The sequence below is a fragment of the Taudactylus pleione genome, unplaced genomic scaffold, assembly GCF_031769625.1.
Source record: "Taudactylus pleione unplaced genomic scaffold, aTauple2 ptg000934l, whole genome shotgun sequence".
In the NCBI taxonomy this organism is placed as follows: domain Eukaryota; kingdom Metazoa; phylum Chordata; class Amphibia; order Anura; family Myobatrachidae; genus Taudactylus; species Taudactylus pleione.
In genome coordinates, this window is record NW_028285335.1 from 4,129,053 (window position 1) to 4,152,500 (window position 23,448).

Consider the following 23,448-nt stretch of genomic DNA (forward strand, 5'->3'; position numbering starts at 1 on the left):
GATCTATATACCTCTTTTTTGATGTCCAAGATCCATGCTTTTCAGACACATCTATAACTTCTCTTCACATTATCCCCCCAAAAATATTAGTAAAACGTGCCTTTGACATGATTACGTTTACAAAAAAATGAATGTTGTCCAATATCTTAACTTGTTGATTACTGGTTAGTCAGTTACAAAGCAGCAGAGAGGTGCGCTGTCAGTTGGGTATTTTAAATAGGAAGATGTTACATTCGTCGTTGGCCAGACAGCTGACAGTCGTTAATTGTGCCCTGCAGAATTCACCTTCAGATGCTAACAACTTGGATGAGAATACTACCGAGGGCTGGGAGAACCGGATCAGGCTTTGGACTGACCAATATGAAGAGGCCTTTACGAACCAGTACAGTGCAGACATGCAAAACCTGTTGGAGCGGCAGGTTCGTTCCAGCAAGGAGCTGGTAGGCAAATCGGCATTGCCTGAAACCATAAAGAAAACGGAGCTGTCGTGTAACAATACAGTTGTGGGATCTCAGATGCAGGTATGAAGCTGTAGCACCCAACACCTTCATGGTTTTACAATATCTGTAGCTCTGAGTTGCAGTAAAATAGTATTTTATTGGAGTTGCAGAGAAGCCACATCTGTAGAGTTCAGTATTCTAAGCTGTGACATGACCAACTTTGGCGGCGATGCAGTTGTTTTCGCCCGCAGCTGTTGGTGACGGCCGCCCGACAGAGTAATTCAATTGTTGCTGTGTCAAGGCGCGTACTGCCGCTGCAGCACACATTTCTGCTCGCAGCCCTGCGGGCGCAGGCAAGCAGAAATGTGCAATAAGTCCAAAGCAGGACCTTAGACGAGTTTAGCCATTTTACACAGCTAAACCCTGTCTATTTGGACGCGACACGCGCACTAAAGCATGAGCACCCAAAAACAATTGAATATCGCACTCGGATCTCCTGTCACTCTAGACGGGAGTCCTAATAGGGTGTCATAAAACAATTGAATTGCCCCTTTGTGTTAGGTGCGCCTAGATGTATCTGTTATCTAGCTTGTTGTAACCTACCTATATCATGATCTTACAGTTCCAGCTGGGAAGAGTGGCACGGGTGCAAAAGCACCGTAAAATCTTGCGCGCAGCGAAGGACCTGCCCTTGAACACACTCGTCATTGAATACAGGGGCAAAGTCATGTTGCGGCAGCAGTTTGAAGTCAACGGCCATTTCTTCAAAAAGTAAGTGTGCCGTGTTCGTACAAGTCCTCATCTCTGCTCATTGTCTGTTTTTTTTTTCCATCGGGAACGCTTTACATAAATGGCAAGTGTGAGTTTGATAGAAGGTTTCAGCAGTAACACAATAATTATGAATATATAGGTTTTGGAACTTCTCTTACAGATGCTTCAGTTGTAAAGTGTTTGTCCTGAACTCTTTATGCCAGTATAACCTGGGTACATGTAAAGCTGCACACACACACAACGATTTAGTAAATGAACGATTTTAGTAAACGATTTTCGTTCATTTTTTCAAGGGAAAAATTAACGAAAATCATTTACTAAATGTAATGAACAATTTTTTTGCACTACAAACGATTTTTGCATATTCCCTTACTGAAAATCGTTGCGTTGGTCAGTCTGACTGAACTACAAACGTGAACACGATGAACGATATCGTTAACGATAATCGTTCAAAAAATCGTTGTGTGTATGCACCTTAAGGATTCAGTGAGAGGTTCTAAAGCCATTGATTGTTTTGTACATTTAGAATTTGTAGTGTAAAGCTGCCATCATACAGGAGAACGTGGCTCTGGCCTCCTATTTATATCCCAGTTATATATTCCGTAACAGAACGATTTGCTCTACTCAAAATGGACTAAATGTTGCTGGTACTTTCTTTACAGCAAAGTACCTGCTACCCCAGCCTTTTATAAACTGACAAACATCCCGGTCTGCCGCCTCCTTTTCCTCTTTTAGTTTTTTTTTTTTTGGCTCTTAAGACTGTTTATGTTGGTCTTGTTGTTTTTTTGGGGGTTTTTTTTCGCTTTATTTTTATCTGCAGTGTGCAGTAGTTGTGGTCTTTGGGAGAGATGTACTAGAGTGATAAAGTGGAGAGCGCTAAGGTACCAGTCAATCAGCTCCTAACTGTCATGTTACAGGCTGTGTTTGAAAAATTACAGGAACTGATTGGTTGGTACTTTCTCTCCACTTTTTTACTCTACACTTTATCAGTCTCAAAGTCTTGGTACATCTCCCCCTTTGACTCATACACACAACTTACTGTTTTATATTTTTACAAACCGATGACTTGCAAAAACGCATGACCTAAGAACGTGGCTTTTCCAATCATTGACTCTAGATAAGGGTGATTAAAAAAAACAGGGAACCTGTATGACTGACTTATACCGATCAATTTGCTTAAACTACAGCTGCAAGGTTAAGAGCGTAGCGCACATTCCCTCAGTGTGTATTAGTAGGTGAGGATCTGTTGTCTATTCACCAAAATGAAAACCTGTTTTTGTGTTCTTTCGCCAGACCCTACCCCTTTGTGCTGTTTTACTCCAAATTTAATGGCCTGGAAATGTGCGTGGATGCACGGACTTTCGGCAACGATGCCAGGTTTATCCGACGTTCCTGTACGCCCAATGCCGAGGTAAGCTCTCTCTCTACAGATAGTGTGTCATTGCTAGGAGTATGTACTGCTTGGGTGTGGGCATTTAGGGACAGTAATTGAGTTGCTACCTAGAAGGTGTAGCCGTTTAAACTGATGTGCTTACAACTTTAAAAAAAAAACTTTTATTATGGGAAATGCAATTATGTAACACAGACATTTTGTGGGCTGAAAATATTTGTATGAGAGTGCATCTTACCCGCACACTAGAATGTCGGAATACTGTGTTACAAGTGATTTGGTAGGATGAATATTGGTCCATCACAGAAAAGGACTATTCTGTGCCAGGTACCCAAAAACACATTGGGCACAGAGCACATTCCTATAGATTGCGCGCAGGAAACATATTTAGATGAATTAGTCTTCAGTGTTGGAGTATATTTTTGAAAACATCATTATCTTGCCCCACTTGTCTGTGGTCCCTGTTTTTTTTATGTGGGCAACAAGGAAAATCTGGAACCAGTAACATCATTGTGATAGTCACAGCTGGACAGAGGAGATGTATGCTATCTTGTGGGAGGCTGCAATCTTTTACTTGATGTGATTTACAACGGGTCTGCATGTTCCCCGGCAGTGTCCTGATCTGATGAGGGGGAATGGAGGCAGCAGGAAGCCACAGCCTGAGGGTTATATAGTGGGAGGAGCAGAGTCCACAGCTGCACAGAGCATATCAGGAGTTGAGTGATGTGTTAGCGAGGTCAGGCAGGGCCGGATTAAGGCTTGTGGGCGCGCCAGGGTAACTAAATTGTGGGGGCTCCCTTCAAGCCACAAGCAACATACATAGCCATCCCCTCCTTCCCCCTTACCACACGTAGCGTACATAGACACCACCCCACCCCCCTTCCCTCTTTGCTACACGGATTCTATGGCCCCCCGCCACCCCCTTCCTCCTAGCCACCTGGAGCCTACCGCATACCTCAGAAGGCACAGGCAGCAGCTCACTCCTCCGCGGCGTGTGTCCCGAATCCTCTGTGCGTGTGATGTCATACGCACTTGCGTTCATGACGGGTCACACACAAGGGGCACAGAGGATGTAGGCGTGCGTTGCCCTGGAGCTGGCACCCAGCAGCTGTCATCACTGACAGCTTGCCGGGCTTTAGCCAGCCCAATGCTTGGACATTTTCGGCTCTCTCAGTGCACCTGTCGGTGTGTCCCCTGGGACCCGCCAGGCCCTAAGCAGTCGCCTGGGAATCAGCGTGAATCCGCTACTGCAGTGAGCCTGTGTGGGGGCACAGGGACGGCCGCCCCTGTCGCCCCCCCCTTAATCAGACCCTAAGGACAGGGTGCACGTGACATGATATGAGGAGGGGAATGGAGGCAGCGGAATGGTTTTGTGTTTGCATAATTAAAATAAATGTAATCTCATCCCTTTTTTTCGAGTTTTGATTCAGTGTCTTAAGGGTAGAGATGATTATAGTCCACAATTGGGTGTGGCGGGCTTTACTCTGAATATGAGCCTCTCCACAAGCTCCTCCCCTCTGCTGGGTTGTTATCGTTGTTATTGCCTGTCTGGGAGTTTTGGCTGTGCTCGGGGAACGCAATTTATTTTTTGTTGCACTACCTGTCTCTGCAGGATAGCGTAAGCATGGCTGGTATGATGGACAAGTCAAAGCCCACTAAGGTCCAAACCCCTACTATGGCGATATTTTTTACGTGTGCCCAGTGTCATGTAAAATTGCCATGTGGACAGTTGGACTCCGGGGCGCTGGGCCCGGACTGTCAGATAGGGCCCAGTCGTGCGCAGGCGTCAGGTGTGTCACATCCTGCCTCGGACGAACCGGCGTGGGCTCAGACTATGGTTCGTTCGCTCTCCTACTTGGTGAGGCTCATGGTTCGTCAGAGGGAAGAACAGGCTCAGGTTACCGCGCTGGTCCCTATCATGCAGGCGCAACCCGCAGCCAAGGTGGTTACCCACCTGGGGCCTTACCCACCTTGGCTTCGTACCATGGAGCGCACAGTGGCGGGATTCGAGAAAGTTTCCTCTTTTATATGGAACGGTTCTTTGAGGACCCTAAGTTCAGCACTGCGCATAAGCGTCTTCCTTCGTCCAGGGAACCGTTAGATGTTGTGGATTCCTAGGAGGAGGAGGGGGAACTTCAAGAGGAGGTTGTACTTCCCGAAGAGGAGGGTCCAGAGTCCCCTTTGGGTTAAGGGGTGGAGGACCTCATTACGACAGTTAGACAGTCTCTGGACTGCCTGGACCTGGACACCCAAGCAGCAGTAGTGGGAACGTTCAAGCAAGAGGATCGTTTGTTCCACGGCTTCCTCGGACCTTTCAGAACTTGTTGAGGAGGCTTGAAAGATGCCAGATAAGAAGTTCTCCGTCCTCGTAAGTTTGCAGCCCTTTGCCCGCTTACGCCTGACCAGGTCGCCATGTGGGAACAGCCTCCCAAGGTTGATGCAGCTGTGGCACGTTTGGCCAAACACACTGCTTCCGGTTCAGGGTTCGGCCACCTTCAAGAATCCGCTGGATAAAAAATTGGAAGGCTGCCTTCAGTCCATTTTCATTGACTCGGGGGTAGTTTTTCACCCATTACTGGCCTCCGCATGAGTCACTCGGGCTATGAAGACATTGGCTGACAGATTGGTGGCTGGACTTTAGTGACTTGTCCAGGTGTGGTGCTTACAGGTGCGCAATAAACAACTTTTTGGCTGCCTCCCTCGTACCTATGGGACACAACATCCCTAAGAGCATGAAATCCAGAATGTAAAAGTAGAGGGATATGAGGCGCCCAAAACACCAAAGGATGGTAAATAAACACACAATTCATTTCACAAATAATGATGATAAAACTTCCCTTATGGGTATCAAATGTATAAATTCTGCTGTTTAACGTTTCTCACCCTTTATCAGTGTTGCGGTGGGCTTTAGTGAAAACAGCAACAGGTCCTGGGTAAAAAACCTCGGCACCACCACAATCATCCCACAATAGGTGGGATGATTAGGACACAGTCAGGTTCCATCATATTGAAAGCATGCCGTCCAAACTACGCGTTTCGGAGCTGGTACTCCTTCCTCAGGCTTGGATGACATGCAAAGAGATTTCCCAGATAAATATTCCCCTCCAAATGAGGTAATTGCCGCTCTTTTCATAATCACTGCGCTGGAAGTGAAACCTGTGTCCCACCGCTAACTTTCGGTTGCGGTCCAATTCCTTTTTCCATCGCGCTCCGGATCTGACGTGCGTCTCACCGTCAACATCCGGCCGCCCTCACACATGCACCCTCCTCCCTTGCTCGCCTCTCTCCCCCAGAAGTAGCGTCTTTACTGTGATTTCCGGTAAGCGGCCATTTTCTTATGGGAGGACAACTTCAATTCCAGATGATGATCCCTTCAAACTACTTCCGGTTTTCCCAAACTTCTATACCTCATTGTCTATGCTGTACTTAGGATTCCAGCATTGTCCGTCCCTATACCAGAAGTGGGAACACTGGATTGGACTATTACTGGATCTCACATACCGTACATAAAAGAGAGAACTAAAAAAACAAATGGATTATAAAACACAATAAAAGGATATAAAAACGATGTATCTTATAACAGGTCAAGATACATAGTTTTTAAATCCTTTTATTGTGTTTTAGAATCCATTTCTTTTTTAGTGCTCCGTTTTTTCTTCTTCTTGTTTTAGTCCTCTTTTACGTATGGTATGTGAGATCCTGTCCGGGCCCTCCAGGATATTGTCACGAAGGTACTGTCGGTGCCTCGCCTCTCCATCTGGCTGTGCTTGAAGTTACTGGGTACGATGGTCTCTACCTTCGAAACCATCCAGTACGCCTGCTTCCCCTCGCGAAACTTCCAGTGGGAGATTCTCTGAAATTGGACGGGTCGCATGGAGGATCTCTCCTCTGTTTCTGGTTCTGTCGGACAGCACTCATCAATCTCTTCGCTGGTGGCTGGTTTCCGGTCACCTGCTCCAAGGTCGCTCGTTGGGCACTCGCCGCTGGGTCATTGTGACTACAGACGCAAGTCTCAGCGGCTGGGGAGCGGTGACGTCGAACCTTTGTCTTCAGGGTCTTTGGTAGTCATCGGAGACTTTTCTACCAATCAGTGCACTGGAGCTTCGGGCCATCTGTCTGGCTCTGTTGGGAGCCCAGTCCTTCCTGGCCGGCAGTCCAGTGAGGATTCAATCAGACAACGCCACGGCGGTGGCGTATGTAAACCATCAGGGCGGCACCAAGAGCGCAGCCGCCATAGCCGAACAAATCGCATTCTAACTTGGGCATAGATTTTTGCTCCGGCACTCTCGGCAGTGTTCATTCAGGGCGTGGGAAATTGGGAGGCGGACGATCTGTCACTGTTGGACGTCGTCCGGGCCCTCAGCTCTACTTGGACAGAACTTCTGTCCTACGTCGTACGGACTCCCTTCTGGCTCTCTGCGACGCCCAGAAACATGGCTGGCCGGCCACAAAGCAGACCATTGCAAGATGGCTCCTCTCTGTCAACTCTCGGGCCTATTCCGATCCGGGGCGCCTGGCACCTGCTAAGATGTCGGCTCATTCTACTCGGGCGGTGGCCTCGGCTGAACAGGTCTGTCGCGTAGCTACCTGGTCCCCTGTTCACACGTTTGCGCGTTTTTACAGGTTTCATGTTTTTGACTCCGGCGACGCCCACTTTGGGAGTACAGTTCTCCGGTCGGGCAACCTGAGCGTTCCCTCCCCTGGGGGCGGCTTTTGATCGTCCCATGGTCCAGTGTCCCCCAGCCTTGATGAAGGAGAAAAGGGGATTTTTGGTTACTTACTATTGAATCCTTTTCTCTGAATCATGTGGGGGACACTGCGTTCCCTCCCTCACGTTCAGTCGTGTTGCGTGGTCATTTTTGACCACGTCGATCCCAGCGGTACCGTTAGTTTGGTTATTGTTATGACAGTGTCACTGAGTTACTGCTTCTCCTTACCAGGCACTTTTGAAGTTGTACTGCCGTCATGGGGTTGCAGAGGGGAGGAGCTTGGGTTAAAGTTAAAGAGTTTTGTTAAGTGCCAGCTCCTCGCAGTCCCATCTACAACCCCATGGTCCCATGTCCCCCAGCCTGACTCAGAGAAAAGGATTCAATGGTAAGTAACCAAAAATCCCCTTTTTTGTTCAAAATGATTACTTTTACAAGTGCCTTAAGTTGTGTTAAATTGTGAGCACTGTACAATAGGTATGGGATAGTGGTGTAGTTTGCAGTGACATTGCCAGTATATATTGTTTCAGGTAATAGCTTAGTGGCATAAGTTGTAGCGGTGACACTGAGGTTTGCTTTATCTAGGTCCGTCACGTGATTGCAGACGGGATGGTTCATCTCTGCATTTATGCCATTGCTGCTATTGCAAAAGACACAGAGGTCACCGTTGCCTTTGACTATGATTACAGTAACTGGTAAGTGCTGGTTTTCTTGCATTTTTTTATGACTATGCCTCAACTATTTCAGTCTTCACTTACTGTACATAAGGATTTCATTGGATAGAAGCACAAATACTGTTATATTTGTATGGTGCCAAATGACTGGACTGGAAACCTAGCGCTGCACTCATGCGGTTTTAGCTTGTGCCTGTAGATGGCGGAGTGATTGCTCCATCTGTCTCTCTTTCCAGTAATTATAAGGTGGACTGCGCATGTCACAAAGGGAATCGGAACTGTCCAGTACAGAAGCGCAATCCGAACTGCACAGACATGTCACCTCCTGTGCCTCCTTCGCTGTCCATTGGAGCAGAGACGAGGCACCGGAAAGCCCGGAGGAGAGCGTTGGAACAGCAGGGTTACGCGGGGGACGAAAGTGGCAGTCACCAGACAGATGAACTTGTGGAGGCTCCAGCGGCAGATGTTGCAACTGGTGACCACGAGGTAAATATCTATAGAATATATTGGTTACAGCATAACCTATATTGTATGTAGTCTTTTCATTTCAAATAGTGTATCAGAACATCGTGGGTACAAGAGGGATCAGAGCAAGAGATATGTGCACAATTTCACACCCCATAGCTTTCTAATTTTAAGCTGCCCCCTTTCTTTATAATTACACTGGGGCACTTCAATACGCTTTCATAAGATATTTTGTGTGGCTTGTCTTGTTTAGGGGTCTATATACGAAGCCTTGGAGAGTGATAAAGTACCAGCCAATCAGCTCCTGTCATTTTTCAAACACAGCCTGTAAAGTGACAGGAGTTGATTGATTGGTACTATAGCTCTCTCCAAGGCTTAGTGCATAGACCCCTTAGTCTGTTGCAGGATTTGTTCAGTTGTAGATTTAAGTCTTTAATCACACGATAGGAATTCCCACACGTTCATGTGTTTACTGACCGTGGAGACTGACATTTTTGGTGGATTAGCTAATTATGAGAAATAAACCTCTTCATGGGGATACAGTTAATTATCCAGACAAAGGGGATGCCGGTGCTGAGAATACCGGCGCCATATTACCGACACCTGTCAGTATCCCGGTACCGGCAACCCGAAGGTAAGTAGTGGGGTTAGGGGAGGGTTAGCTCCTATCAGTTTATAGGCTGTGTTTGAAAAATGACAGGAGCTAAGTGGTTGGTACTTTATCTCTCTCCAGTCCCGTAAACTGACAGGAGCTGCTTGGTTAGTACTTTCTCTCTTCACTTTCTCCAACCTCTAATAAATCTATCCCAAGGTGCCTCATGAACATTGGACAGTGGCCAAAGAGCTATCCCTGGTGCTCGTTGAATTAATAGGGTGCGTTTTCACAATCAATCTGCCCCAAGACTGACTGACTCAATTGTATGTAGGCGTCAGGCGCACCTTAACGATTGAAATGAAATCATTGTTGCATTGTACTACTTTATGTTCTTTATCAGTGTCTGTATGCAAAACCGATCTAATAGAAGCCTGTCCTCTCATCGCAGGGGGAAGGTGACATTGCAGATAAATGGGAAGATACTAAAGAGGAGGAGGAGATGGGAGCCACCACGCCTCGGACTAGAAGGGTGCGCTGTCCACTCTGTTTGCAACTTTAGCTCAACCAGTGGTATCCGACTATTTCCATAAAAACACAACACAAGGGTCTCTACAGGACCAATACTATTTTAACAAAGTCATCAGTCAGTTGTTTGAGTTTTTAGAGATATTGGGAGCGTAAAAAAGAGATCATTTGATCGGCCACATTTGGAATGCAGGTCACCACGTGTTCAGTCCAAAGCTTATACTATTGCATTCATTTCAACTATTTAGTAAGTTAATCTTTGAATCGTTAGTGGTGGTGTGTAAAAGTCTCTATTGGCAGGCAAGGCTTCTAGAGCTTCCTTTTCACATTCTTGCTGACTCCAGCTAATATCTGTAAAATTCATCCATCTATGTGTGCCCCCCTCCCCAGTATTTAACCACGGCCTGCTTAAGAAACCTCCTCCTACTTAACCAAAGTCTATTCCACAATTCTACAGTCCGACACTATGCATCGAGTGGTTTTTATCCTGATATTGATCTTATTACACAGTGCAGAAATTGTTTGTGAGCATAAACTCCTCCATGTTTTGAGAGACTATGTAGGTGCTCGATTCAGTTTTTGAGATAGTTTTACCGTGTTTTCCACCTGCACACAAACTTGACACTTGTGGTTTTTTTGTTTTTTTTTGTCCTCGCAGTCGAGAGACGAAAAGAAATCAGATCTACTCACCACGCAGCCATCGGAGAGCTTGGAGAAAAGAAGGCGACGTAGAGAACAGCCGGCAGAACTCGCGGTTGCTGATCCCGAGGCCCCTACTCCTGCAGATGTCCGTCCCATCGTAGAATCGGCACCTCAGGCTGATGCTTCGGAGCCAGAGTCCGAGACTCTCACGTTGGCGGAGCCTGCAGCCAATCCCACGCAGGGAGTGAACACCAGGAGATCGTCACAGGCACTGGTGAGGGGCAGCACGGCGTGGCGCTGATGCGTGTTACACAGCGAAACTTAGTACCTTCTGCATCATTTCATGGGATGTCACTGTAGATCATATCGCTTCAGCTCATGTTCCCTGAAGACCTTATAAACTTGCGGCATGTGTTCAATGTCTATTCTTTCGAAACACCATTTAAAACATTGTACAACCATTTTCTATGCAGTGTCTTCGAGGATTCCATTCCACTTTACTTGGATGTCACTGCTAAACGTCTTCTTATGGTATGAAGTTTTCTCACAGTTCTGTCAAAATAAGGACGGTACAGTTAATTCATGGGAAGCAATTGTAGGAAGCCCCCCCCCTTACCTTCTGTCTTCCCGACCCTGTCGGCTATATCCATTGTGTCATTGTATGTTGGGCAGGTTGAGGATTGAGGAGGGATAATGTTTTTGCCTTTCCCAGATTAGTTTTTTTGCAGCCACTGTAGAACTTTTTAGATGTGTCTTAAATATTCTCTAAGAGATTGTCTATTTTTATTTATTTACTTGGTCCCAACTTTAGTGTTTCATGGGAACGCCACTGTTTTTTAATGAGGGCCAGATTCAGTTATTGTAGACATATCGTCCACTTTATAAGGTTATTTTTGTTTTTCATTTTTTGTGTGTGTTTTAGTTGCATTCTTTGTCACACGTATTTCTCTGTCCACTCCATACATTGTAATTTCTTTAAATTAATGCAATATTCCGGATTGAGATTCGGCCCGGTACCTAGCCCTTTATCGTACTTGATGCCATTATGTATCTTGTTTGCAGATTGTAAATATCTACCTTCCCATACTTATCTATGCCAGCTGAGAGATCGGTCTGCACCATTGGTGGGACCTGAAGTAGAGATGTTAAATAGCCCCTCACTTTCTGGTCCCTTTTCAGGGGCGGGGGGGGGGGGGGGGTGTGTGGTGGTGTAGACCGGTTCCTTCCAGGATTTCTTGTTTTTTTTTGGGTGGGGCCCTGAGGCCCCGATTAATGCCCCCTTCCTTGTAGGTAGAGACAGCCCTTCTCCAATTTCACATTCCCTACACTGTTGGGCAGAGGCAGGATAGGTTGTGGTGAAGGGGAGGGCGGGGGGGGGGGGGGTTTGTGGGTTCCTCGCTCTAAGTCTAGCTCCAAGAGTAAGTCTGCCAGACGGCTATCCCACTATATACCGCATCCTCTGATTGCCATGTCCTTTCCACCACCCCGTACAGGCAGGGCAGCGCGGTATGTCTGACGTGATAGCTATAAGTTTCAGCCATTGAGAAGCTCGTTTACCCAAGTCAACCGTTACTGATCATGTCTGCATCTGGGGCATTGCCTCCTCATACTAGACTGTGCATGGGGCATTTCCATTAATTTTGGCAGGTCTGTTTGACCCAGCATGCTGCTTTGGAGTTAGCAACATGACTGGTAGTCTACCAGTTCTAGTAGGAGGATGAGCTTTTTACCCTGTGCTCAGTCTACTGTCCCGGAGTTTGATTCCAATAACATTGATCATAATTACAAGTGATGAGAGCTGCTTCAGATATAGAGGCACCGATCCCTTTAATGTGTGAAAGCTGGGCTGAATCAATTAGAAAGTCATCTGAAAATAAAAATTCCTGGCCATCAAAATTTCAGGTTACCAATCCTTAAAAATGTGGGGAATTACATCTGTGACACCATAGCTGGAGTATCGCTACTACAGCTGCTTACTAACATGGGGCTGGTATTCTTAATTCCTGGACAGGCGATGCACTACACAGATTCAGGCTCTGTTCTGTACCTATGTGGGTGAATGCTTAGTTGGTTCTGCGTCGAGTGATCTATTAATAAAGCGGTAGCTGAGAAGAGGGCTTTCCCTGCAAGAGGAATTCAACAGGCAGGAAACAAATGCTCCTGAGAGTTTAGAGTATCAGAAAGACGAACGTAAAGGCTGCTGCTTCAATCCCTACGATGCTGAAGGGGGGGGCAAATATCGAGCAAGGTGTGACCACAGAGATCCTTATGGAGATCAGGGGTACCCTACACCCTATTGGTACTAATGCCCCTTCCTGAGCATAGCAATTATTTGGCCCATTGCAATTGTCCCTGGATCCACACTGTGGCCCTGATTCAGACCCGCTCGCTACCAGAGGCGGCTTGCAGGTCTGATGGGCGTTTTTTTTTTTTTTGTGCGTGTGTCCAGCCTCCAGGCCGCTTGCACAGCTGTGGGTGACCACCCACAGCTTGTTCGAGCGACCCCATCAGGCTTGCGACGAGACCCTTGTGGTTGGGTCTCGTCCACCGTAAGCCCCAGTGAACTTCCTGCTCTAATAGAGCAGCAAGTTCACTACTGACATCACTGGTGATGTCAGTAGGGCCGCCCGCAAACGACAGGAACTTCAGGAACGCCTCCGTTTGGTCTGTCGATCAAGATCGACAGCCACCCCGTTTTGTTGCGAGCCCCAGAGCGACTGATCTCTCGCTCGCCGCGTGTGCACACTGCCAGGCCATCGACCCCCTTGCGAGTGGGTCTGAATCAGGCCCTGTGTTCACTGAAACCCAAGGAACTTGTCGCAGTACGTTTAAGGATCTAGTGATGCGTGCCATTAGAGCTGCCTCACCTTCCTAGGGGAAAGATCTTCGGCCTCGGTGGAGCAGATTTGCAAAGTAGCGACTTTATCCAGTTTTCACACCTTCTCCAAACATAAATTGGATGACAAACTAGAATTTGACCGTTCATCCTGAAGCCCTTCAAGCCTAGTGTATCCCTAATAGAATGTCCGATTATGCTTGTTGGTGCCAGCGTGGAGGTTTAAGGGAAATGTAAATTACTGTCATTGATGATTGTATTTTCCATTTAGAGTTTTGTGGGAGCGATTCAATTGTTGTAGACGCCCCCCACTGTCGTCTATACGACTAGGCGCCCGAAGAAGCAATTTCATTCGGACGCCTAAAGCTGCGGCAGGACTCACTTGTTCTCGCAGTATCCTGAGGTGTGAGAAGAAATGTGTTCAAAGTTTGGTTCTTTGGGTGCCCTAACCACTTCTTAAGACGGGTGCGACTAAACCCGGCGCTTGTAGCCGCGATAAAAACTATTGGACGCCTGAACGGAGAAACAATTTGAATTGCTACGCAGGCGCCTATTCGTATAGACGTACTGCAGGGGGCTGTAAAGCAATTGAATCAAAGCCTGTGACAGCACACACCCTCTGTCTGTGTGGTTCTTTGTAATCCCCTGAAGTATGGATGGGATGAATGGGTTGTTCTACCTCTCCGCTTCCTGTCCCTGTAACAGGGCAGGCTTATCTTTGGGCGGTGCTGTCATGGAGAATACATTGGAATACAATTATCGGTAAGAGTCTTTTCCGTATTAGCAGGCATTAGAGGTAGGTGTAATGGGTTTTGGCCACACTGATGGTTCAGTAAGTGATGACATGCTATAGATGTAAGTAAGCCTGTGCTTGTTTGTGCAAGGACTTTATTTTTCCTTTGTTGCTTGGTGACCGTCCATCTAAGGACGCCCTGTTATGCCAGGCAGAGATCCGCATCCTACCTATATGCATTAGATTTTATGCCTCTAAGCACTCGGTCATGTGAGCCCACTTCTCACTAGTTAAAATGTACCAGTTAGATCAGGGAAACACGGGTTATGGCATTTGTGTTCAGTGAAATACCTGCACTTAAAAATTAAAAGCTTGGTGGGACGTTGAAAAGTACAATAACTAAGGAGGGTATTGTCTCATTCACATAGGAAATCAATACAGAGAAACCTGCTCCCAAGCCTATTACACCAAAACCCACCAGGCCTCGTCCAAAAAGTCGCATGTCAAGGTACCGAAGTGCTTCAGCACAGAGGTTGAGAAGACAGCGGCAAGCTGTGGCTCAGCAGGTGGAGCTGGCGCCCCTGGTGGCGGAGGAGAGGACTTCAAGTACAGCCACGACAGAGGCTGGGACCACAGAGAACGTAGGAACCGGCGACATCCCTCAAGGATCAGAGTCCCCTACAGTTGCCCAGGTGGTCACCCAGCCAACCCGCGCTAGCCTTAAATACCACAAGACTAAAAAGGTTGGTAGCGTTTCTTGCCTGAGCCATTGGGAAGTGATTATGTGATAGTTATGCGCACATACTCTCCAATCTGTGTTTACTTAACAAGCACCTTTTTCTTCCCAGTACCTGGTAACAGAATGGTTAAACGACAAGGTGGAGAAACAGGACTGTCCCATTGATCACACTTTGCGGATTACCACAGACCCAACCGTGTTGGCAACAACACTTAACATGCTCCCTGGACTATCCCATTTCCCATCCATATGCACAGCTCCCAAACACTACATACGCTTCGTGTCCCCTTTTATGCCAGAGAGGCGGAGGAGACCTCCAAAGGCGGATGGCACTTATGGCTCATGTAAAAAGGTTGGTGTTAATTCTATATTATAATTGGTTGCTCCTGTGCTATATGATGTCCTTATATCTGCTTTTGAAGGAGTAGAACTTGGTGTAAGTGCATAATTGTGCTTGGTAATACTACACGTGATTGGTGTCATTGATCTTTTCCTTGTCAGCGCTGGATTAAACAAGCCATGGAGGACGTCATCACGCAGCCAGCTAGCTCTGTACAGGAGACACCTGAACCTTTATACCAAAGCAATGAGAGCAGCAGCTCTTCCAACAACGGAACCAATACAGGTAATGCGCTGCTATCACAGCAAGGGAAACTCTGGGGAAAATTAAAGTGTGCTGGGTGAGCAGTAAATCTTGTGTACAGATTTAGCTGTGTAGAACATTGCTGATGGGATTTTCCATGTACAGGAACTGTTTATACTTACAGCTTCCCCATAAGTACATATAAGCCACTTTGTAATGTTTTAGAATCTTTTTAATGAATGTCAGCTATGTGCAGTTTCCACTTCCCTCTCACCTCTCCTCTCCCTCATCCCCCCCCCCCTCCCCTTTCTCTCCCATCCCCCCCCTTTATCTCCCATCCCCCCATACTCCCTCTCCCCTATACTCTCTTCCTTTCTCTGTATCCATCCCTCCCTCCTCTCCCAATCCTTCCTCTCCCAATCCTTCCTCTCCCAATCCTTCCTCTCCCAATCCTTCCTCTCCCAATCCTTCCTCTCCCAATCCTTCCTCTCCCAATCCCTCCTCTCCCAATCCCTCCTCTCCCAATCCCTCCTCTCCCAATCCCTCCTCTCCCCCTCCCTCCTCTCCCCTCCCCACCCCCCCCTCCTCTCTCCTCACCACCTCTCCTCACCACCTCTCCTCACCGCCTCTCCACACCGCCTCTCCTCCCCTCCTCTCCCCTCTCCTCTCCTCCCCGCCTCTCCTCCTCGCCTCTCCTCGCCTCCTCCCCGCCTCTCCTCGCCTCCTCCACGCCTCTCCTCGCCTCCTTCCCTCGCCTCCTCGCCGCCTCTCCTCGCCGCCTCTCCTCCCCTCTCCTCCCCTCTCCTCGCCTCCTCCCCGCCTCTCCTCGCCTCTCCCCGCCTCTCCTTGCCTCCTCCCCTCCTTGCCTCCTCCCCTCCTTGCCTCCTCCCCGCCTCTCCTTGCCTCCTCCCTGCCTCTCCTCGCCTCTCCTCGCCTCCTCCCCGCCTCTCCTTCTCCCCTGCCCTGAAACCATGACTGCCATTTCCCCAGTTTTCAAAGTCTACTTTCTAGGTTTTTTTTCTTTCAAAACTTTTGTTTTATTTTCCAATTATTTTACATGTGTAACTTCCATGTATGCAGTTTATGAGATAAACCTTTTGATTTATTGTTAGGACCTGGTAAATTTATGTGCCACTATTGTCAGACCCTCCCTGACTTTTAATGCTTTTCCTAACAGAAGTCCCAGCGCCGTTTAAAAAATGGAAGATGAAATACATCTTGGAGGAAAACTCTGGCATGTTATTCAGTCCTGTGCCGTTCCCTCCCGCACTACCCAACTGCCTGACCACAGACTCGCTCAGTCCTCTGCAGACCACACCCAGCTCTTCCCTCCCCGGTGAAGAGGAATCCCGATTCGGATATGGACTCATGTTCTCCCCGATCCCTTCTCTCGCTGCTAGTCGCTGCAATACTCCACTACAGTTTGAGGTAATTGGCAGGAATGGAGAGTCCCGGCACTTTAGGCTGATCTCTATTCCCTATGATGGGGATCTGTTTATTTTTCTGCCAAATACATTCAAAGTGAAGGCAATACGTTTTATTTGGGACCAACTTTATTAACATAAAACCTGGGTACAGCCCACAAAATGAGTTCTCCTGACACACTGCCAGTCACTTTAAAACCACTGTAATGGGGGAGGAGTTCCTGAAGAATTCAATTGTCACATGACATGAGTATTAGCCAATAGTAAGAAACTTGCACAGTACTGTGACTGACTTCAAAAGTTTTGCTCCGTTTGTACAGAATGATGGGTTGTAGTATTCTATAATATGCTGCAGCGGATGTATGTATGAGACACTTTACAGTACAAAAATGGGACGATAATTCTGCTAATATGAAGGTATGTTGGATTTCTCGGGCTACAGAATAATTACAAGACACATTTTCATCACAGCGCACACTCATATTTTTCTTAGTTCCTGCTGCTTGTATAAATTTTTTTGCTTTTGTGTTTGCTGAGCATTGTGACTTTACACCTGGAGATGTGGAGACAGGTGCCCTTATTATCCCTTGTATAGTCAGATACGATACTCATTGATCTTTGAACAACATTATTCTGCCTACAGTTGAGCTATGGGGGTGAATCAGTTGATACTGTGGGGGCGAATCACTTTGTTTTTAGTCGTGCTAATTAATGAGCGCCCAGTTTCCTATTCAATTGTTCTGGGCGCTCATTAATCATCGCCTTCTTCGCCACCAAAAAGACGAGGTTTAGCCGTCTAAAACGGCTAAACCTGTCTTATTTTCTGGTTAGGGCGCACTATCTGCGGTAAGCGTGCCCTAACCAGGGTGTTCAGACACATTTCTGCTTTCACCCTCCTGAGTACGTGCAGAAATGCCGGCGGCTATCGCGCCCTCACAGAGCAACAATTGAATTGCTCTGTCGGCCGTTGTGAAAAAAAAAAAAAGAAGCCACCGGCAGAACAATTGAATTCCCCCCTGTGTGTATTTATGCCAGCTGATAATCTCATTGGCAACCAGTGATATCGCTGAGACAAGAGGTTCCTAGTCTGTTCCTGATGAATTGATAAGGTGGCACAGTGGGGGCGAATCAGTTGTTTATTGGGCAGCGGTAATCACCGTCCAACTGAGCAAATCTATTGTTTTGGGCGTGCATTAATTATTGTACTTGTCTCGCCCCAAAATCACTGGGTTTAGCCGCATATTGCAGCTATACCCGTCTAAAGTGCCAGTCAGGGAGCCCAAAACATGGACTATTCGCACAATTCTGCTCGCCATCTCTGATGGCTGCAGGAATTGTCGGCGCTTGATCAAAGCAACGATTGAATTGCTCTGTCAGGCGCCCATTACTGAGCGGAGCACAAAAAGAACCAAACAATTGAATCCCCCCCATTGTGTTCAAGACATGCAAAAAAGAACGATGATCTGCGTAAATGCCAAAACAATGGACCATGTTTGTAGATATAAGCTCCAGCTTTACTGTAGCGATTGGAGACCTCGCTGGGCAGGAGTGTGGTTCTCCAACGCCTGCAAACAGCACCAAAGGGGAGTTTTTGGGGTTTTTTTATGTTTCTCAGTGACTGTTTTTTGTTGTAAATACAATTTTTTTGGTTTATCCCATTTTATTCATTCCTGACTTTACAGACCTCATTCTCCTTCATTTCCCTACCCTGCCTGGTGCAGCTCTCCAGTGACACTTTCAGCAGTAGCCTTATGTTCTGTTTCTCTCGCTTGCTTGTCTCTTGTATTGTTACTTTGCTTAACTCATCTGGGGTTGAACATTAACCACAGCTAATGAGTTCACGGTTGCTCTCCTGTCTAAAATGTGTCCCTCACCCATCTCATTGCTGTCGCGGCCACCACTCATCCAGGAATCCATTTTCTAGTACTGTCATGCGACTTGTTACATGGTTTTGTCTCTAGACACAAATGTCAATACATGTGGTGAGCGTATATACTTCATAAATGCCATTTAGTAAAGCTGTGGCTATCTCCTTTCCTTTTTATCTGTGCTGACATTTTTGCTGCAATAGTTAAGTAACCGTTTGCTTTTCCCTCCTCTAGAACATATCTTCCCCAGAGAGCTCCCCAGCGCATAGGCCCGAGTCCCTCTCACCAGAGGTAGTTATAACGCTGTGTATATTGCTCTACCGCGCAGTCGTGTGTGTGGGGGGGGGGCGGGGGCTTTGGGATGTGAAATCCTGTGTTTGGCGAATGATTAAGGCTGGCGAAGATATCATATGGGGGGTTAAGCATTCTGCTTGGGGATCATGGGTCCGTTTTGTGCTCAGACTTTGCAAGCACAGTTATTAGCTGATTCACAGAGGCAATCGGTGACATGAATTCATGACATTAAGGGCTAGATGTAATAGACTGCGAGCCGGCACCTCTGTGGGAACACATTCGAGTATGCCCGTATTTTTGAAAGCAGCAAGCGTGTTAAAGGCTAAACCCAGCTGGTTTAGCCTCTAACATGCTTGCTGCTTTAAAAATCCGGGCATACTCTCATCTGTCCCTGCAATGGAGCCGGCTCGCGGTCTTACATTTAGCCCTAGGTCTGGCTTTATTTATTCTCTAAACTCATTTTACCGAAGAACCAAAGCTGTGGACGTGGGGAAATGTTTCATATCGTTGTGTCAAAACATTCATGCATGCGAGTAATAACTCAGATGGCAAGCTGTTTACTTGTTGGGCTGGTCTGAAAGAGGAACCTGGGGGGAGGGGGTTATTGCATAACATTTTTTTCTTTGCACTTAAGTGTAGCATAATTGCAAGTACAAGTTAAATCTGTTTATAACAATGCTTTTTTCTCACATTTCGTTCTGTGATCCCCTATTTTTAGCCTTGCCTGCGGCCTGACGTAGATCTCCCGAAGGCCAGTTTCTTGGAGTCATCCATGGAGGTTTGCCAAGAACCCCAAACCACCGTCAGCACCGGCCTAGCAGAACTTGCTGCTCAGTCACCAAGCGCATCTGTGCCGTACAGTGGTACGCCGGACGCAAGTGTTCTGGGAAAAGGCGGGGAAGGGTCTATGCTGCTAAGAACGTCGGAACAGACTTTTCGGACTGAATTCAATTTAATGTATGCTTTCTCCCCTTTGAACGCTATGCCTCGGGCGGATGGCTCATTACGTGGATCCCCCCTTGTAGGGGAAAGAAAGCCTTCCCAGTCAGACATGTACTGTGGGTCTCCAGTGGAGGCATACTATGGCAGACAGGGGCCCGGCCTTGTGAAAGAATCAGCCCAAGGATCTATGTCTCCCTGTAGCGAAAGGACTTGTGAGGGAGTCAGATCCTCTCCCCTAAACCCACCACAAAGGAAAAAGGTAACTGTTCGTAGCAAGTAACAAATGTGTGCGAGAGTGAGGCCTTTGTGGGTGCGTTCTCTGTAAGGGTTGGACCTGGGTGTGTGCGTGCTCTGCGAGGGTTGGGGCCGATGTGTGCGGATTGTGCTCTGCGAGGGTTGGACCTGGGTGTGTGCACGCTCTGCGAGGGTTGGACCTGGGTGTGTGCGCGCTCTGCGAGGGTTGGACCTGGGTGTGCGCGCGCTCTGCGAGGGTTGGACCTGGGTGTGTGCGCCCTCTGCGAGGGTTGGACCTGGGTGTGTGCGCCCTCTGCGAGGGTTGGACCTGGGTGTGTGCGCCCTCTGCGAGGGTTGGACCTGGGTGTGTGCGCGCGCTCTGCGAGGGTTGGACCTGGGTGTGTGTGCGCGCCCTCTGCGAGGGTTGGACCTGGGTGTGTGCGCCCTCTGCGAGGGTTGGACCTGGGTGTGTGTGCGCGCGCTCTGTGAGGGTTGGACCTGGGTGTGTGCGCGCTCTGTGAGGGTTGGACCTGGGTGTGTGCGCGCGCTCTGCGAGGGTTGGACCTGGGTGTGTGCGCGCGCTCTGCAAGGGTTGGACCTGGGTGTGTGTGCGCTCTCTGCGAGGGTTGGACCTGGGTGTGTGCGCGCGCTCTGCGAGGGTTGGACCTGGGTGTGTGTGCGCTCTCTGCGAGGGTTGGACCTGGGTGTGTGTGCGCGCTCTGCGAGGGTTGGACCTGGGTGTGTGTGCGCGCTCTGCGAGGGTTGGACCTGGGTGTGTGTGCGCGCTCTGCGAGGGTTGGACCTGGGTGTGTGCGCGCTCTGCGAGGGTTGGACCTGGGTGTGTGTGCGCGCTCTGCGAGGGTTGGACCTGGGTGTGTGCGCGCTCTGAAGGTGCAGCTTGTGTGCGCACGCTCTGTGAGAGTGGGGCCTGTGCGCACATTCTCTCGGGCCTGTGCGCGTGCTCTGCCAGGCATCGGGGCCAGTGCGTGCCCCTTAACATTAAATAGCAACTACATGCAAATAATTAAAAATTAAATCACTGAAGTTTAAAACTGTAAATGGAAATGATGAACAAATACAAGAAGTTGAGGGTGAGTGTCGTCTACGTACTGTAACAGTGTAAGGGTGTAGAGAACGTCAGTCTGTAAATGAGTATCTTTTAAATAGTGAATGTTTTACAAAGGGAAATGTCTTGTGGCTTACATCAGTTCTGCGCTTTCAGGCTCTGCTTAATGGGTGTTACTTGGTTGAGCTTCACTTAGTTGGGTGATTATGTGCAGACTACAAATATTGGGGTTAGTCATTTCATAAACACGTTTGGGAATTGTTATGAGATGTTTAGGATTAACGGGTGTTACTATAATTCATAGCACTACACCTAATATTACCTAAGTGACCATCTAAGAAGGTCTTTCCCCAAACTGCCCCTAAGATCTCTCTCATTACTTTGTTTCGTTGTTAAGCATTGCACCTCAAGGACTGCACGAGAAGGAACTTGACGATCATAGGGCGGAATTCAATTGTTTTCGCGGCCCGCATCTCCCGTCTAAAGTGACAGGAGATCGCGGGCCGCTCTTCAATTGTGCCAGCTGTTCACGCTGATCGCACCCAAAGTGGTCGGGTTTAGCCGCGTAAATCGGCTAACCCCGTCCAAAGTGCTGGGCGCGATCGCGAAAAGTGATGTTTGGGCGCCCAAACATGTCACTTTTCGCACATTTCAGCTCTCATCCCCCAGGGGCTGCGAGCTGAAATGTAGCGCTTGGCAGCTGATCGCGCCCGACAGGAGCAAGAATAGAATAGCTCCGCCGGGCGCGAAAAGAATTGAATTCCGCCCATAGTTGTATAAGTCCTCCGTCATTCCATTCTGTAGCAGACAGTGACTGTAGGAAGAGGAGCTTTGTGATCATAGTGTTATAGGTCCTACCTCATCCCTTTGTGTAGCAGAGCTCCTGACAGTGACTGTAGGAGGAGAAACTTGATGATCATAGTGTTATAGGTCCTACCTCATCCCTTTGTGTAGCAGAGCTCCTAACAGTGACTGTAGGAGGAGGAAACTTGATGATCATAGTGTTATAGGTCCTACCTCATCCCTTTGTGTAGCAGAGCTCCTAACAGTGACTGTAGGAGGAGAAACTTGATGATCATAGTGTTACAGGTTCTACCTCATCCCTTTGTGTAGCAGAGCTCCTAACAGTGACTGTAGGAGGAGAAACTTGATGATCATAGTGTTACAGGTTCTACCTCATCCCTTTGTGTAGCAGAGCTCCTGACAGTGACTGTAGGAGGAGAAACTTGATGATCATAGTGTTACAGGTTCTACCTCATCCCTTTGTGTAGCAGAGCTCCTAACAGTGACTGTAGGAGGAGAAACTTGATGATCATAGTGTTATAGGTCCTACCTCATCCCTTTGTGTAGCAGAGCTCCTAACAGTGACTGTAGGAGGAGAAACTTGATGATCATAGTATTACAGGTTCTACCTCATCCCTTTGTGTAGCAGAGCTCCTAACAGTGACTGTAGGAGGAGAAACTTGATGATCATAGTGTTACAGGTTCTACCTCATCCCTTTGTGTAGCAGAGCTCCTGACAGTGACTGTAGGAGGAGAAACTTGATGATCATAGTGTTACAGGTTCTACCTCATCCCTTTGTGTAGCAGAGCTCCTAACAGTGACTGTAGGAGGAGAAACTTGATGATCATAGTGTTACAGGTTCTACCTCATCCCTTTGTGTAGCAGAGCTCCTAACAGTGACTGTAGGAGGAGAAACTTGATGATCATAGTGTTATAGGTCCTACCTCATCCCTTTGTGTAGCAGAGCTCCTGACAGTGACTGTAGGAGGAGAAACTTGATGAACATAGTGTTATAGGTCCTACCTCATCCCTTTGTGTAGCAGAGCTCCTAACAGTGACTGTAGGAGGAGAAACTTGATGATCATAGTGTTACAGGTTCTACCTCATCCCTTTGTGTAGCAGAGCTCCTGACAGTGACTGTAGGAGGAGAAACTTGATGATCATAGTGTTATAGGTCCTACCTCATCCCTTTGTGTAGCAGAGCTCCTAACAGTGACTGTAGGAGGAGAAACTTGATGATCATAGTGTTATAGGTCCTACCTCATCCCTTTGTGTAGCAGAGCTCCTGACAGTGACTGTAGGAGGAGGGCACTTGATTTATTTATTACTAGTTATTTTTAAAGCGCATACATATTCCGCAGCACTTTACTAAGAGCATTTGGCCATTCACATCAGTCTCTGCCCCAGTGGAGCATACAATATATATTCCCTACCACAAGTACACACACACACTAGGGTTATTTTATGAAAGAAGCCATTTAACCTACCAGTAAATTTTAGGATTGTGGGAGAGGACCAGAGCACCTGGAGGGAAACCCACGCAAGCACAGGGAGAATATACAAACTCCATACAATTAGGGCCGTGGTGGGAATTGAACCCAAGACCTCAGTGCTGTGACAGTAATACTAATCATTACAACAACCGTGCTGCTCGGCCACAATATGTCATTTCAGAACCGCATATAACCTTATTCCACAAAACACTTGTATAATATGTTGGTTTGTTTATTAAACAGA

General features: G+C 47.7%; 1 protein-coding gene across 3 annotated transcripts in view; it reads left to right on the forward strand.

Moving 5' to 3' along the window:
- Positions 1-23,448, forward strand: part of SETD5 (SET domain containing 5) — a 126,805-nt gene that overhangs the window by 77,682 nt on the left and 25,675 nt on the right. For all 3 annotated transcript variants that reach the window (XM_088459774.1, XM_088459776.1, XM_088459775.1), the window contains exons 9-21: positions 279-521; positions 1,063-1,211; positions 2,505-2,622; positions 7,893-8,002; positions 8,218-8,467; positions 9,490-9,570; positions 10,225-10,482; positions 14,206-14,520; positions 14,626-14,868; positions 15,018-15,141; positions 16,277-16,527; positions 18,626-18,682; positions 19,404-19,886. In XM_088459774.1, coding sequence (XP_088315900.1) covers positions 279-521; positions 1,063-1,211; positions 2,505-2,622; positions 7,893-8,002; positions 8,218-8,467; positions 9,490-9,570; positions 10,225-10,482; positions 14,206-14,520; positions 14,626-14,868; positions 15,018-15,141; positions 16,277-16,527; positions 18,626-18,682; positions 19,404-19,886 — 2,682 coding nt within the window. The remainder of the gene's footprint in view (positions 1-278; positions 522-1,062; positions 1,212-2,504; positions 2,623-7,892; positions 8,003-8,217; positions 8,468-9,489; positions 9,571-10,224; positions 10,483-14,205; positions 14,521-14,625; positions 14,869-15,017; positions 15,142-16,276; positions 16,528-18,625; positions 18,683-19,403; positions 19,887-23,448) is intronic.